At 35.8% G+C, this 18,026-nt stretch overlaps 1 protein-coding gene across 1 annotated transcript in view; it reads right to left on the bottom strand.

Moving 5' to 3' along the window:
- Positions 1-18,026, bottom strand: part of LOC118887816 (A disintegrin and metallopeptidase domain 3-like) — a 100,346-nt gene that overhangs the window by 47,386 nt on the left and 34,934 nt on the right. The window contains exons 7-10 of the mRNA XM_036838635.1: positions 12,328-12,390; positions 3,843-3,914; positions 3,441-3,607; positions 2,264-2,345 (exon numbers count right to left, since the gene is read on the bottom strand). Of these exons, the coding sequence (XP_036694530.1) occupies positions 2,264-2,345; positions 3,441-3,607; positions 3,843-3,914; positions 12,328-12,390 (384 nt within the window). The remainder of the gene's footprint in view (positions 1-2,263; positions 2,346-3,440; positions 3,608-3,842; positions 3,915-12,327; positions 12,391-18,026) is intronic.

The raw sequence follows: 18,026 nt of genomic DNA, 5'->3' as shown, positions 1-18,026 counted from the left end.
CATTCTTTGTGGGAATGTCAGTTCATGCTGCCACTATGGAAAACAGTACAGAGATTCCTCAAAAAATTAAAAATAAAATTACCATATGATTCAACAATTCCACTCCTTGTATTCACCATAAGAAAACAAAAGCACTAAAGGAAAAAATATATGCACCCTTATGTTCACTGCAGCATTATTTATGATAGTCAAGGTATGGAAGCAACCTAAGTGTCCATCAATAAAAGAAGGGATAAAGAATAAATATATGTATACACACACACACACACACACACACACACACACACACACACAGTGGAATACTACACAGCCATAATAAAGGACACCTTGCCATTTGAGACAACATGGATGGACCTAGAGCATATAATAGTAAGTATAACATGTCAGACAGAGAAACACAAATACTGTACAATTTTACTTATATGTGGAATCTAAAAACAAATGAAAAAGCATAACAAAGCAGAAACAGTTACGTCCCTGGTGGCACAATGGATAAGACACTGGGCTCCCAATGCAGGGGGCCCAGTTCAATCTCTGGTCAGGGAACTAGATCCCACATGCATGCTGCAACTAAGAGTTCGAATGCCGCAACTAAGGAGACTGTGTGCCACAACTAAGGAGCTGGCAAGCTGCAACTAAGGACCCTGGGGGCCACAACTAAGGAGCCCACCTGCCGCAACTGAGACCCAGTGCAACCAAATAAGTAAATATTTTTTAAGAAAAGAATTATTATTAAAAAAATTGCTGAAACAGAGTTACAGATACAGAGGACAAACAGGTGGCAGCCAGAGTGGAGGGGTTTGGGGAAGGAAAGAAAAAAGTGAAATAGATTAAGAGATACAATTTCCAACTGCAAAATAAATGAGTCACAGGTATAAAATGTAGTTTGGGGAATACAGTCAATAACTATGTAATATCTTTGGTGACATGTCATTTCTAGTGTTATTGTGGTGATCATTTTGAAGTGTATAGAAATATCGAATTACTACGTTGTGTTAAAGAAACTAACATAGTGTTGTAGGTCAATTATAATTCAAAACAAACAAATAAACTCATACAAAAGAGACTAGATTCGTGGGTACTGGGAGCGGGGGTTGAGAGGAGGGGGAACTGGATGAAGGCAATGCAAAGTTACAAAAAAAAAAGGAACTCCTATAGCTCAACAACAAGAAAATCAAATAACCCAATTAAAAAATGGGCTAAGGTCTTGAAAAAATATTTCTCCAGAGATGATATACAAAACACCAAAAAGCATATGAAAAGATGCTCAGTATCACTAGTGATCATAAAAATACAGTAAAAAACACTGTGATATCACCTCATACCCATTACGATAGCTAACAACAACAAAAATAACAACTGTTAGTGAGGATGTAATGAATAAAATATATTCTGTGAAATGCTGGTGGGATTATAAAATGGTTCAACCACTATGGACATCAGTATAATGATTCCTCATAATATTAAAATAGAAATACCATAGGATCCAGCGAACCCACTTCTGGGTAAATGTACAAAGTAACTGAACTCCGCATCTCAGAGGGATATCTGCACTCCCATCTCCCATGTAAAGTGCAGCATTATTCACAATAGCCAAGATATGGAACCAGACTAAGTTGTCATTGACATATGAATGCATAAAGAGAATGTTTCTATATATGGATAAATGTATACTACGATAGGATTTTTATATATAATTCATATAAATATATATGTATATAAATAGCATGAAATATTATTCAGCCATACATAGAATGAAATCACACCATTTCAAAAATATGGATGAACCTGGATGTATTATTCTAAAAGAAATAAGCCAGACACAGAAAGACAAATATTGTATGATCCACCCTATATGTGGGATCTAAAAGTATCATACTCACAGAAGCAGGTAGTAGAATGGTGGTTGCCAGGGGGTAGAGGTGTGGAAAATGGGGCCTCGTTGGTCAAAGGGTACAGACTTTCATTTAAGCAAGGTGAAAGTTCTAAACATCTGTTTCACAACAATGTAAATAGACTGAACACTACTGCACAGTGCACTTATAATTGTTAAGATGGTCAATTTTATGTGATATGTATTTTACCACAATAAAAAAACGTTTAAAAATGATAACATTTGAGGATTAAAGTAAAAAATAAAGCACTATAAAAATATTAATTTAATAAAATGGTAGATATACTATATGTACTTCTGTTCCTTGAAGTGGATATTAAATTTCAAACTGTGATATAATTACTGAAGAGATGGGAATAAAATGCATACCAGAGCAATTCCTGCAGCAAACTTTGGATCGCATGCCATTCCATGATATGTTGCTCCTACATAATTAGGATGGTCCCTATAACTAAATAATAAAATTTTTCTTGTGGATAAACGCACTTTAAATTATTAAAAAGTTAATGATCTTTTAAGAATTGGATTCCTCAATAAAGCTGCTGCTTCCTTTGAGACATGAATATTATGTATCATGTCTAATGCTTTCAATCATTTTGTATTTGGGTAATCTCCCACGGTGCCTACAAAACTAAGTTCTAAAGGCAACTTGAGCATCATATGATACACAGCTTAAAATCCAGCAGTGCCTAATCCTTCCAGAAATTAATCACCACTGTTGTCAACACTGGATAGACTTTTATGCAAAGACATAAAAGTCAGGGTAGATTACTGCCATGACTTGCAGCTTGTGAAACCTTAGACTGCATGAAAAGTGTTGGATTGGAGGATGAGAAAGACAATATGCAGCACAGTCACGAGGAAAAAGAGAGATGGGATGTATTAAGTGTCCTCACACATTTCAGTCCTTAATTAATGCTGCTCCTCCATCCCCAAACCTGACCTTAAATTCCACAGAGACACCCAGAGATTTATAAATGTATTCCATATTGCTTAAGCTCTTCAGAATCATGTTTCTGTTTTTTCCATCTAAAACAATCAAACTAGTAAAATAAAAATCTATATAAAGACTCGTGACAGTCACAGTGCAAGCAGTTAAACAGCTACACCTTAGGTCAGGATAGAAATACCATTAGGTCACCACATTACCATACTTATGTTTTCCAGTGTAACCAGCTTTACATGCAATGATTGCATTCTGTTAACTAATGTATGCTTTATTTAATGTTAAAATGCTGGTTTCAATTATCAACCTCTGAGAAAATCTTTAAAACCATAGAGGCCCTATGTTTACCCGAGGCTTTCCATATTATCAGTTCTTTAAATTTCCATAGGTAAGCAGCCCACTCTGAGGATAATGGCCTACCATGCTTTCGCGTCTTACACTGTATCAGATTTTTATAGCTTGCATTTTGCCAACACAGTACCCACATAATCTTTTCTTGAGATGTCTTGTCATCATAAACAATAAATATTGTATATAATTTTGATAGTTAACTTACAAGTAATTTGATAAACTTTATACCAATGAAAATAAATCACTTACATTAATAAGTATGCCATATCATGGGACCTTTGAAATAAAAATTTTTCTCTCCATGACACAAATCTTTGTAGAACTTCATTAGCATCCCCATTAGTTGAAATCTTATTTTGATCTGACCAGAGCTCCAGAGAAGTTAACGTAACAGACACGTTAAGCTGAGAATACATCTGAAAACAGAAGATACATGATATATGGTTTTAGGTCATCATAAATATAACACTATATCTCTCTATGTAATGCTAATATATTCGATTTACTATTTTTTAGAGATGAAATCCATTGGGGGAAGAAACTAGTTGGTAGGACTATACAGTTTATAAAAGTGCATATGCTATTTATTCAAACAATGCTACTGTATTAATATGAATGTTTCTTATTTAAATATGAAACACAAATACTCACAGTGTTGATGAGACTAAAGATATGGACAACTTTCTCAGATGCAAGTGCCACTTCAGAGCCCATATACTCATACTAAAAGACAAATTTTGTTTTTTAATCACTAATAAAAATGACTAAACTACCACATTTCAATGGGTATAAAAATGTTAAAATAATGCAGTGCTCAAGTGAAAGGACAAAAGCAGAATTAAGACTTATCACATGCTTAGTAAGTTCTAGATTTAAGCCTAGGGACATTACATATTAATAATATTACAATGTGATGATGATGAGTATCTTCTTCTTTACACATGTAGTTATTTAGGATCAAAAGTTAAGGTTCCAAGACTGCATAACTAATAAGGGTAAGAACCAAGACTCAAATCTCTAACTAAACTCCTAAGTCTTTTTTGCCTGCTCAGGTGTGCTGCCATCTTTTGTCTTCATTCCCATAAGACAACATGACTATATATCCTGGAGAAAAACATGTACACTCCAACCACAGAGTTCTGAGTACTACGTAGTGAACAATTTCAAGAACATGTCTTCATTCAAGGGAAAAAAATCATAACATTTTCACTGAAACATTTCTAATTTTGTGTGCACACGTATTTCTAAACTTACTTATAATTAATGGTACAGCAAGTATATATATATATATATATATATATATATATATATATACACACACACACACACACACATATATAATTTAACAGATTTAGATATAGAAAATTACAATCATAGTGAGGGATTTTTACATAGTTCTCATAATAGTTAATAGCTCAAGCTGACAAATTTACAGCAAGCAGCAGATTTACAGAAAAAATATTAAAGATTTTAAAAACTCGAGCAAGCTTTGATATAATATGCATATATACAAGCTTATATAAAAAATGAGAGGATATTTTTAAAGTATACCTGTAAGTTTTATATAAATTGACTCATATTAGGCCATAAAACATTGGAATATAAAACACAGTATCACTTAGCTCACATCGTCCAACCACAATGCCATCAAGTAAACTTGATTGTAAACTTGATAAAAAGTATTTCAATGATGTTACTTTTACTTAGATGCATAACTTGATTGTGGATATATATGATCTTATTCTAGGTAAATGCACACTGAAAAAAAGCTACAAATGCAATTTACAGCTTACTTTCACATGGAGACAGCACAAGTGATAAAGGGCAACAGTATTAATAAATCTGAGTAGAGAGAATATAGCTGTTCTTTGTATTATTCTTATTCCTCTGTTTCCAAATAGAATATTTAAAAACAGAGATAAAATAAAGATACTTTCAGACAAACAAAAACTGAATTCAAATGAATTAATACAGGTTAAACAGAAATATCAGAAAAACCAACCTGTGAGAAGGAGAAGAAATGCAGAGTTTGGAAAAAATAAATATGAAATATGTTTTTCCTTTCCTTAATTTCTTTAAACAACAATTGGATATTTAATGTAAAATAATTTATTTTGTGGTTGATTACACAAGGAGAAATAAGACAGACTACAATAATATCACAAGGGGTTACACAGGATTTTACTGATGAAACATGTTTACATTTAAAAAAAAAAATTATTGAAGTGTAGTTGATGTACAATATTATATAAGGTACAGATGTACATCACAGTGACTCACGATTTTTAAAGGTTACACTTCATTTATAGTTGTTATAAAATATTGGCTATATTTCCTGTGTTGTGCAATATATCCTTGTAGCTTATTTACTTTATACATAATGGTGGGTACCTCTGAATCCCTACCTCTATTGTGCCCCTCCCCATTCCCTTTTCCCAATGGTAACCACTATTTTATTCTCTATATCTGTGAGTCTGTTACATTTTTGTTATATTCCTAGTTTCCTTTATTTTTTAGATACCACATATAAATGGTATCATACAGTATTTGTCTTTCTCCCTGTGACTTATTTCACTTAGCATAACAGAGCCTCCAAGTTTATCCATCCTGTTGCAAATGGCAAAATTTCATTACTTTTTATGGTAGCTTCCATACCTTGGTTATTGTAAATAACGCTGCTATGAACACTGGGGTGCATGTATGTTTCCAATTAGTATTTTCATTTTTTTCAAATATATACCCAGGAGTATAATTGCTGCATCATATGTTAGTTCTATTTTTAATTTTTTGAGGAACCGCCATACTGTTTTCCACAGTGGTTACATCAACTTACATTCCCTCCAACAGGTGTACAAGGGTTCCCTTTTAACCACATCCTTGCCAACATTTGTTATTTGTGGCCTTTTTGATGATAGACATTCTGATAGGTGTGAGGTGACATCTCATTGTGGTTTTGATTTGCACTTCTCTGACAATCAGTGATGTTGAGTATCTTTTCATGTGCCTGTTGGCCATCTGTAGGTCTTCTTGGGAAAAAGTGTCTATTCAGTTCTTTTGCCCATTTTTTAATTGGGTTGTTTTTTGATATTGAGTTGTATGAGCTATTTATATATTCTGGATGTTAACCCTATCAGTCATATAATTTGCAACTATTTTCTCCCATTCAGTAGGTTCACTTTACATTTGTTTATGGTTTCCTTTGGTGGGCAAAAGCTTTTAAGTTTAACTAGGGACCATTTGTTTATTTTTTTCTTTTGTTTTCTTTGCCTGAGGAGACAGATAAAAAAAACCAAACCAAAACAAAACAAAAAAACATTGTTATGATTTATGACAAAGAGTGTTCTGCCTTTATTTTCTTCTAGGAGTATTATGCTCTCTTGCCTTACATGAAGTCTTTAATCCATTGTGAGTTTATTTTTCTATATGGTGTGAGAAAATGTTCTAATTTCAGTCTCTTACATGTAGCTGTCCTGTTTTCCCAGCGCCACTTATTGAAAAGACTGTTTTTTTCTCCATTGTATATTCTTGCCTCTTTTGTTGTAGATTAATTGACCATAAGTGCATGAGTTTATTTCTGGGCTCTTTATTCTCTTCCAGTGCTCTATGTGTCTGTTTTTGTTCCTGTATCATACTATTTTGATTACTGCAGATTTGTGGTATAGTCTACAGTAAGGGAGTGTGATGCCTTTCTCTGTTCTTCTTTCTCAACACTGCTTTGGCTATTCGCGGTCTTTTGTGTTTCCATACAAACTTTAGAATTATTTGTTCTAGTTTTGTGAAAAATGCCATTGGTATTTTTTTTTTTTTTTTTTTTTTAGAAATTCACGTTCTTTTATTTATTTATTTATTTATTTATGACTGTGTTGAGTCTTCGTTTCTGTGCGAGGGCTTTCTCTACTTGCGGCAAGTGGGGACCACTCTTCATTGCGGTGCGCGGGCCTCTCACCATCGTGGCCTCTCTTGTTGCGGAGCACAGGCTCCAGACGCGCAGGCTCAGTAATTGTGGCTCACGGGCCCAGTTGCTCCGTGGCATGTGGGATCTTCCCAGACCAGGGCTCGAACCCGTGTCCCCTGCATCGGCAGGCAGATTCTCAACCACTGCACCACCAGGGAAGCCCCATTGGTATTTTGATAGGGATTACATTGAATCTGTAGATTGCCTTGGGTAGTATGGTCATTTTAACAATAGTAATTCCTCCAATCTATGGAAACAGTGTATGTTTCCATCTTTTTGTGTACAGGTCTTTTACCTCCTCAGTTAGATTTATTCCTAGGGAGTATTCTTTTTGATGTAATGGTAAAATGAGATAGTTTTCTTAATTTTTCCTTCTGTTAGTCTATAGAAATGCAACTGATTTCTGTATATTAATTTTGCGTCCAGAAAGTTTATGAAATACATTGATGAGCTCTCCTAGTTTTTGGAGGTGTCTTTAGGGTTTTCTATACATAGTATCATGTCATCTGCAAACAGTGACTATTTTACTTCTTCCTATCCAATTTGGATTCATTTGATTTCTTTTTCTTGCCTGATTGCTGCAGCAAGGACTTCTAATACTATGTGGAATAAAAGTCGTGAGCAAGGACATGCTTGTCTTGTTCCTGATCTTAGAGGAAGTGCTTTCAGCTTTTCACCATTAAGTATGATGTTAGCTGTGGGTTTGTGCTATATGAGCTCTATTATGTTGAGGTATGTTTCCTCTATGCCCCCTTTCTGGAGAGTTTTACTCATAAATGGAGGTTGTATTTTGTCAAAAGCTTTTTCTGCATCTAATGAGATGATCATCTGTTTTTTTATGTGGCTGTTGGCCATCTGTAGGTGTAACACACTGATTTTTTTGTGGATATTGAAAAATTCTTGCATCCCTGGGATAAATTCCACTTAATCATGGTGTATGATCCTTTTAATGCCTTGTTGGAATTGGTTTGCTAATACTTTGTTGAGGACTTTTGCATCTATGTCCATCAGTGGTATTGGCCTGTAATTTTCCTTTTTTGTGATCTCTTTGTCTGGTTTTCATACCAGGGTGATGCTGTTCTCACAGAATAAGTTCAGAAGGGTTCCTTCCTCTCCAATTTTGTGGAATCGTTTGAGCAGGATAGATGCTAACTCTTCTCTTAAGTGTTTGGCAGAATTCACCTGTGAAGCCGTCTGGTCCTGGACTTTTGTTTGCTGGGAGTTTTAAAATTACTGATTCAATTGCATTACTGGAAATTGTTCTGTTCCTATTTTCTATTTCTTCCTGGTTCAGTCTTGGGAGATTGAACATTTTTAAGAATTTGTCCATGTCTTCTAGGTTGTACATTTTATTGGCATACAGTTGTTCACAGTAGTCTCTTATGATCTTTTGTATTTCTGTGGTGTCAGTTGTAACTTCTCCTCTTTCAGTTCTGATTGTACTGTTGTGGGCCCTCTCTCCTTTGCCTTGATGAGTCTGCCTAAAGTTTTATCAATTTTGTTTATCTTTTCAAAGATTCAGCTCTTAGTTTCATTGGTTTTTTTCTATTGTTCTTTCATACCTATTTCATTTATTTCTCTTCTGTTCTCCTTATGCTTTCTTTCCTTCTACTAATTTTGAGTTTTATTTGTTCTTCTTTTACTCATTCCCTTGGCTATAAGGTTAGGTTGTTTGAGATTTTTCTTGTTTCCTGAGACAAGCTAGTGTCTCTATAAACCTCCCTCTTAGAATTGCTTTTGCTGTGTCTCAGATTTTTGGATCACTGTGTTTTCCTTTTCATTTGACTCCAGGAAGTTTTTATTTCCTCTTTGGTTTCACAGTGACCCATTGGTTGTTTAGTAGCATATTGTGTAGCCTCCATGTGTCTGGGAGTTTTTTGCAGTAGTTTTCTTGTAGTTCATTTCTAGTCTCATAGCACTGTGGTTAGAAAAGATGCTTGATATGAATTCAGTTTTCTCAGATTTACTGAGGCTTGTTTTATAGTCTAGCATGTGATCTATCCTGTACAATGTGCCATATGCAGTTGAAAAGAATGTGCGTCCTGCAGCTTTTGGATGGAATGACCAATATATCCATTTGGTCAAATATGTCACTTAAGGCCTTTGATTCCTTACTGAATTTCTGTCTGGATGATCTGTTCACTGATGCAAGTGGGGCGCTAAATTGCCTACTGTTATTGTGTTACTGTCAATTTCTCCCTTTATGTCCATTAATATTTGCTTTACAGATTGAGGTGCTCCTATGCTGGGTGCATGTATATGTACAACTGATATATCTTTTTCTTGGATTGATGCCTTGATCACTATGTAGTGTCCTTCTTTGTCTCTTGTAACAGTCCCTTTTTAAAAACTGTTTTGTCAGATATAAGTATATCTAACCTGTCTTTCTTTTGATTTCCTTTTAAATGGAATACCTTTTTCCATCCCCTCCCTTTCAGTCTGTGTGTCTTTAGATCTGAAGTGACAGTCTTGCAGGCCATACAGGTCTTGTTTTTGTATCCATTCAACCACTCTTTTTTTTATTGGAGCATTTAGTCCATTTACATTTAAAGTAATTATTGATATGTGTGTTCTCATTTCCATTTTGCTAATTGTTTTGGACTTGTTTTTGTAAGTCTTTTTTGTTCCTTTCTTCTTCTTTTGTGCCCTTTTCATACGATTTGAAGACTATCTTTAGTGTTATGTTTGGATTCCTTTTACTTTTGTGTGTGTGTATCTAGTATAGGTTTGTGGTTTGCAGTTACTGTGAGGTTTTTATAAAGATAGAGATATATAGATATGAATGACTGTTTTAAGTTGCTGATCTCTTAATTTCAAATACATTTTAACAACCATGCATGAATACTCTCCTCCCCTCACAATCACTGTTTTTAATATCTTATTTTACATGTAATTGCTTTATGTATCTCCTTATTCTTTATTCTGGATATAGGTGATCTTGTTAAAAGACTAAGTCTTTTAACCTTCCTTCCAGCTTTGCATGTGAGATGATATCCTACCTTTACTGTATGTTTGCTTTTACTAGTGAGCTTTTTTCTTTCATAATTTTTATGTTTTCAGTTTTTGGACCTGGCTTTTTTCTTAGCAAAATTGTTTAGCAATTTCTTAGCAAAATTGACATTTCTTGTAATGGTGGTTTTGTGTTGCTGAACTCTTTTAGGTTTTGCTTGTCTGTATAGATTTGGATCCCTGTATCAATTTGAATGAGAGCCTTGTCATGTACTGTATTCTTGGTTGTAGGTTTTACACTTTCAACACGTTAAATATATTGTGCCACTCCCTTCTGGACTGCAGAGTTACTGCTGAAAAGTCAGCTGATAGCCTTATGGGAATTCCTTTGTATGTTATTTGTTGTTTTCCTTTTCCTGCTTTCAATATTCTCTTTTCATCTTTAATTTTTGTCATTTTTATTACTATATGTTTTGGTATGTTCATCTTTGGGTTAATCCTATATGGACTTCCTGGGCTTCCTGGATCTGGATATCTGTTTCATTTCCCATGTGAGGGAAGTTTTCAGCTATTATGTCTTCAAATATGTTTTCAGTTCCTTTCTCTCTCTCTCTTCTCCTTCTGGGACCCCTAAAATGCAAGTATTAGTGTGCTTGATGTTGTCCCAGAGGTCTCTTAAACAGTCCTCATTTCCTTTCATTCTTGTTTCTGTTCCACATCTGTAATTTCCATTACTCTGTCTTCCAGCGCATTGATCCATTCTTCTGTATCATTTAGTCTACTATTGATTCCTTCTAGTGTATTTTTCATTTCAGCTATTGTATTCTTCATCTATGTTTGGTCATTCTTTATATTTTCTAATTCTTTGCTTAAAATTTCTAACATCTTGCTCTGTGCATCCATTCTTCTGCCAAGTTCTTTGATCATCTTTACGAGCACTACCCTGACCTCTTTCTCAAGTATGTTGCCTATCTCCACTTCACTTAGATCTTCTTATGGGCTTTGATCTTGTTCCTTCATCTGGAATGTGTTCCACTGTAGCCTCATTTTGCCTATGTTAGTATTTGTATGTTTATGTACCTGTTAAGTTGGTTGCATTTCCTAATGCTGGAGAGTGGCCTTTTGCAGGAGACCTCCTGTGTGTTCCAGCAGCATTCTCCACTCTCTTCACCTGTGGTATATACTCTAGTGGTTCCCCAATGTGGGCTGTGTGGGTCTTCCTGTTGTGGCAGGCTGACTATGTGGGAAGTCTGGTGGGCTTGCTTGGCCCCTGGTTCAGGTGGTTGCCAGTGCTGCCTCAGGCACAGGCTGCCAGCTGCTGGTCGTCAGGACCAGGTCATAAGGCAGCTGACTGTGAAACTCCAGGGGGCTCTGGGGATAGTGCTGGCTCACTGCTATATGGAGTCAAGGTCCAGAAGACTCCAGGGCTGTAGCCCTCCCACTGGTGGGTGAAGCCAAGTCCTGGGGTGCCTGCCAGTCTACCGGTAGGCAGAGCTGGGACCTGGAGTCTGGTTGCAGGGCCCAGGGGTCCCAGAGCTAGTGTTGTATCATTATTTCCTGTTAATACTTTTATAAAACTTATTTAAAGATCTGAATATTTCCTTTTATGCAAAAAATCTAAAACATCATGAAACTCGTTGAGAGACTTATACAAAATTACTAGTGATAATGGACAAAGCAAGTTTTTTCTTTAACTTGCTGCCTGCCCATAAGTTTTTGCTAAAACTAATTGTATAAACAAAAAGTTCCATAATGAAATATGTTCCTATGAATTATTCTTCCTATTTTTTAAAAAATGGAATTTCCAACAGAGAACCTAAGCAATTACACAGCATAAAATAATCTTATAAAAGATAATATTTAATAAAAGGATCTTCAATTGAGTAATAAGTGAAATAGCTTATTTTAAAATGGAAATTGATTTAAGGAAGAGTTTCACCACAATTTTGGGTGGATTCAGAAGTATATGCAACTAGTTATAATCCAATAGATTACAGTGCAATACAATCCTCCCTTATATATGAAGTTTTACATTCTTTCTAATAAATATTGGTATTGATTCCCCCATGCCAATGGAAAGGCAATTGACAACATTTTTTATGTACTGCTACACTGAGATACACATTCTGAACAGAGTGACGTATATCTGCATTGCAAATAAAGATTCTTTTACATATCCCCTTTCAATTTAAATACAAAAAAGATACAATGAAATATATCAATAATGCATACCAAGGCTTTATCCATAATGACTTGTATTTTCAGAACTCTTTTCAACAGTACACCAGAATTTTTCTGCAAAACAGAGAACATGAATTAAACATAACATTAAAATTTTTTTACATTATTTGTAATATCATGTACATTATATAATTATATACATACAGACACACACACACACACATACAGAGTTATAGATAGATAGACAGAAAGATAGAGAGATGTAGGTAGACAGATAGGTGGTAGATACATATACAAATCCATAAAGCTATAGATATTAGAGAAATAAGAGGATTGATGCCCACTGAGTAAATAAGCTGGTGAGATACTGTATGAAAATTTTAGGAACAAATCAGAAGCTTTCACCTTATATTCTTGAGAATTAGAATCCTCAAAAAAGTTACTGAAATGAGGGAGAATCCTTGTTCCTTCCTCTCAATACCTTCCTCTTGGTCCCTCACACCAACCTTCAAGCTAAACAAATTCCCATCAACTTTCCCCCTAATGTTACCTCTATTTTATCATTTTTGTACTTGTAATTATTTATATTAACTTTATTGTGGCCTACTCTCAATAAAATGCATCTATTTTAAGAATACAGTTACATGAACTGGTAGCAATATTCACACCCATGCAACCATTTCCATCACTAAAATAAATAATGCTTCCATCACCCTCTTCCAAGTTAATAGCCTACAAGTCTCAAGGTAACCAGTGATCTGCTTTCTCTCACCATAGGTTACAATAACTTAACCTAGAATTTCACACAAATGGAATTATATTGCATGTCTTCTTCTATATCTGCCTTCTTTCACTCACCACACATCTTTGTTGCTGTGATTATTAGTGATCCATTTGTTTTTGTTGCTAGGAAGTGTGCCATTTAGAAACACAAAACAGTTTGTTTATACATTTAACTGTTGATGATCCTTTGGATTATTTAAACATCTTAGCTATTGTAAATATAGTGGCTATGAATATCCACATACAGGTCTTTGGGCAGTTATAGTCTTTCATTCTTTCTTGGTTGATTACTTAGAATTGGAAAACCTGATCCACACGATACTTGTATATGTGTAAAGTAGTACAAAAGTTCCAGATTACTTTCTAAAGTAGTTTGATCATTCTGCTTTTTCTCCAAGAACTAATAAGAATGTCACTTGCTCCACATTCTTGCTTGTATTTGGTATTGTCAATCTTTTGCATTGCATACATTCTTTTCAGTCTGTACCGAGATCTCACTGAGGTTTTAATTCGCAGTTCCTGGGTGATTAATGATGTTGAACATCTCTTCACAGGCTTGTGGCTCATTAATGTGGTTTCTCCAAGTCCCCTACTAGAAATTTTATGTTTAGCCTTGACTATGCTCTAATTCATGTTTTTGGAATAAGGGTCAATTCCCATTTTATTCCACGTGGAAATTCAATCTTCTTGCATCATTTGATGAAGAGATCATTCTTTACTTTTCAAAGGCCTTAGCACCTTTGTGGATAATAATTTGGGCAAGAGCACGTGGGTCTACTTCTCATCTATTGTGTTCCACTGTCTTATACGCCTACCCATATACCAAAAACATGATATGTTTCTCCACAGCAGGGGTCAGCAAACGACGGCCCATGGTATAACCACCTGTTTGTAAGAAAACATTTTATTGGAACACAGCCACCCCCGTTTGTTTATAGTTTGTCTACGCTGATTTCACGCTGCAAAGGGTGAGTGAAGTAGCTGCAACAGAACATATGCCCCACAAGCCTGAAATATTTACTATCTGGTCGCTTAAGAAAAAGCAATGTAAGTTCTTCACCTTGTTCTTTTCTTCAATTTTCAAAACTCTTTGACTCTTCTAGGTATTTGCATTTCCTTATGAATTTGAGAATCAATTTCTACAAAATGTCTTCTGGAATTTTGATTGGGAATACACTGAATCTACAGATCAATTTGGGGAAAATGAATATCTTATCTTTCTTTTTCCCTGTGACTTTGCTAGACTCTCTTAATCAGTCTGGATTGCCTTAATGGAGATTCTTTAGAACTTTCTATGTAGAGAGTTAGATCACTAAAGAAATAGGGTTATTTTTCCTTTCAAAAATGTATACCCTTTATTGTTATTCTTTTTCCTATTGCACTACCTAAGAACTCTAGTAAAATGTTGACTGGAAGTAGTGATAGCAAACAACCTTGCATTCTCCCTAATCTCAGGGGTGGTTTTCTTCAGTTTGGGGCTATAACAACTATACCATAGACTAGGTGGCTTAAACCACAAACACGTATTTCTGACATTTCTAGAGGCTGGAAACTTCAAGATCAAGACACCAGCAGATGTGATGGCTGGTGACACCACGCTTCCTACTTTGCAGATCTCCTGTATGCTCATGTGATGGAGAGCAGAGAGAGGGATCCCGTGACTCTTCATTTTTGTATAAGAGCATTAATCCCACCATGAGGGCCCCACCCTCATACATAATCTAACCCTAATTACTTTCCATAGGCTTCAACTCCTAATACCGTCCTATTGAAAGTTAAGGTTTCAAAATATGAAATTTGGGGGAACACAATCCTGCAGTCCATAACAGGAGCAAAGCATTCAGTCATTTACATTCTTTACGTTAGCTGTGGATGCTAATAGATGTTCTTTATGAGATCAAGGAAGTTTTCTATTCCTACTATTTACCATGAATGTGTACTGAATGTTGCCAAATGGTATTTCTGAAACTATTGCCATGATTCTGTGGTTTTCTACTGAAATCTGTTAAATTCATTCAATTCCTGTTTTCTTTACTGACTTACATAATATTGTCTCAAAGTCTTTGAAAAAGCACACATGTTTTTGGAGTATAATGGCAACTTGACTGGATAACAAATTGCTGGGATATTGTGTGCCCCCTGGAGAAGCCATTTTCTCTACTCCCTAGTTAGACATTCTTGACTATCTTACAAGCACTTCATTCTGGCAAAGGCTAATTCCAGTCTGAGTTTTTCTACCTTTGTGGGTGACTTTCTTTGAGGCCAAGATGCCTATAGCATTATTCATTATTTATTGATAAAGTCCAAAATACATTGTATCTTGGTGTCACCAGTTTTCATAAGGATTTCTTGTAATTTGAAAATTTTCAAGTTCAGGACTTCTTTACTTCAACAGAGTTTTCTTCCTTCATAAGTTGGAATACTTTGGTTGTGATTTTATTCATGAATGACAATATTGATTATCCTGAATTTCCATTAGCAATATTTCACACTCTATTAGTCAGGGTTCCCCAGAGAAACAGAACCAATAGAATATGTGTGTATATTTACACATTTAATATACTTATTATAATTAGATGTATTAAAAGGAATTGGCTCATATGGTTATGGAGGCTGGCTGGTTAGTGGGATGGAGACGTGGGGAGAGTTGATGCTCCAGTTCCAGTTGGAGAGCTGTCGGCTAGAGAGTCCTGTCTTACTCAGGGGAAGTTACATCCTTTTCTTATATTCAGGACTTCAACCTATTGGATGAGGTCTACCCACATTATGGAGGACCATCTGCTTTACACAAACTCCACTGATATAGTTCTTAATCTTATTAAAAACATCCTCACAGAAACACCCAGAAAATCTGACTAACCATCTGGGCACGGTGGCCCAGGGAAGTTGATACATAAAATTAACCATCACACAGTTTTGGTTTTCTCTGCCATCATTTTTATGTCATTGCTTTCTCTATTTCTTTAACCCTGACTATAACATCACCTTGGGGTTTTAGCACAGTGTCTATTCTGTTATTCACTCATTCTATTGTCAATGTCTTTCATTTTAAAAATGGCTTTATTTTTCTCTTACGTTTATTTCTTGAGCACTTCCAGGATCTTTAAACAGACTGTGTAAGGGTAGACATGTGAGTGCTAAAGAACGTTATCTCTGGGGTTGTATTATTTAGGTTAGAATTTTAAAGCTGTAACTTACTGGAGGATTTCCTAGGATAATGATTTAAACTCTCTAGGTCTCTGCTTCCTATCTGTAGAGAGGGACAATGGTCCTCACTCTCAGAACTGTAGAAAGAACTGGAAAGACAGGGTATACTGTAAAGCTCTTAGAACAATAGGTGGCACCTATGAGGCAGACCATGAATGTATAACAACATCAATATGGTTTTTTAACTCACTTTGGATCCTGTATATGTTTTATATGTTATATTTATATTCATTCTTATGCCCCATGTTTATTCCTTTTGGAGTCTTCTTCTTTTAGAATACATTCATTTCTTTTGTGTCAAACTTTTGTTGAACAAATGGTGGGGATAGGTGACTTATACTATAATTCAGCGGTTCCCAACCTTTTTGGCACCAGGGACCGGTTTCATGGAAGACAAGCTTTCCATGGACTGGGGTGTGGGGATGGTTTCGGGATGACTCAAGCGCTTTACATTTATTGTGCACTTTATTTCTGTTATTATTCCTTTGTAATATATAATGAAATAATCATACAACTCACCAGAATGCAGAATCAGTGGGAGCCCTGAGCTTGTTTTCACTTGCCACTCACTGATAGGGTTTTGATATGAGTCTGCAAGCAATTGATTTATCATGGTTTCTGTGCAGCCAAACCTCTCTGCTAGTGATAATCTGTATTTGCAGCTGCTCCCCAGCGCTAGCATCACCGCCTCAGCTCCACCTCAGATCATCAGGCATCAGATTCTCATAAGGAGCATGCAACCTAGATCCCTCCCTCGCATGTGCAGTTCACAGTAGGGTTCGCACTCCTATGAGACTCTGATGTCACCACTGATAGGACAGGAGGAGGAGCTCAGGCGGAAATGTGAGCGATGGCGAGCGGCTGTAAATACAGATGGAGCTTCGCTTACTTGCTGCTCACCTTCTGCTGTGCGGCCCCATTCCTAAAAGGCCATGGACCAGTAATGGTCCGTGGCCCGGCAGTTGCTATACTTGCTTTATAAGAAATGGCCAATGATCCAAGAATGATGTTTGCTCCTTCTCCAAGAGAGGAGAAGTCTGTGAGAGATAGCTGTCCAGGGCCAGCAGCATCAAGGAGGGGATGATATAGACACTCTTTTCCCTTAACTCCTGTCTAGAATCAAAAACTACTGGGGGACAGTTTGGGGCCCTGTGTTGAAGCTAGAAAGGGAAACAACCAGCAGTTTCATCCACCTTGGTCTTTGCCTGAGCAAAGCACATATGTTACGTTAAACCACTGACAGTCGGAAATTGGTTGCTTCAAAATCTAGTGGTATTTGACCTAATAGTGGTTCTCATGAAGAATATAGTTTGAGGCAGCTTGCACAGTTGTTCCATCTTTTGATCTGATTGAAAGTTCACTGTATTTGGCAACTACCCTTTATGAATTTGGTTGTGATTGTGGCTGGCTATTATTTTCATTTGGGATGAGATTAGAGTCTCTTTTTTTAAAAGTGTGGTTTGTTTCACACATTAGGAAGGACATTCACAATAGGGAGGAAAGAAATGGTTTCAACCAAAAAAAATCTCAATTTTATAGTTCTGACTGGGTATAGAATTATAGGCTGGAAATCACTTTGCCTCCTTTTAAGTAACTGTTGTATTGCCTTTCAACCTCCAATATTGCTGCTAGGTAAGACCATGCCATTCTGCATCTTCTTTATATATAAGAAACCAGATTTTTTTTAATATTGGTCCAGAACCTCCACTTAAATCATTCTGAGAATTTTTCTTCGATTGTTTTGTGATTTATTCAACTCA

The sequence above is a fragment of the Balaenoptera musculus genome, chromosome 21, assembly GCF_009873245.2.
Source record: "Balaenoptera musculus isolate JJ_BM4_2016_0621 chromosome 21, mBalMus1.pri.v3, whole genome shotgun sequence".
Lineage (NCBI taxonomy): Eukaryota > Metazoa > Chordata > Mammalia > Artiodactyla > Balaenopteridae > Balaenoptera > Balaenoptera musculus.
Note: the sequence above shows the minus strand (reverse complement) of the source record. Positions and strands in the feature narration are given on the sequence as shown.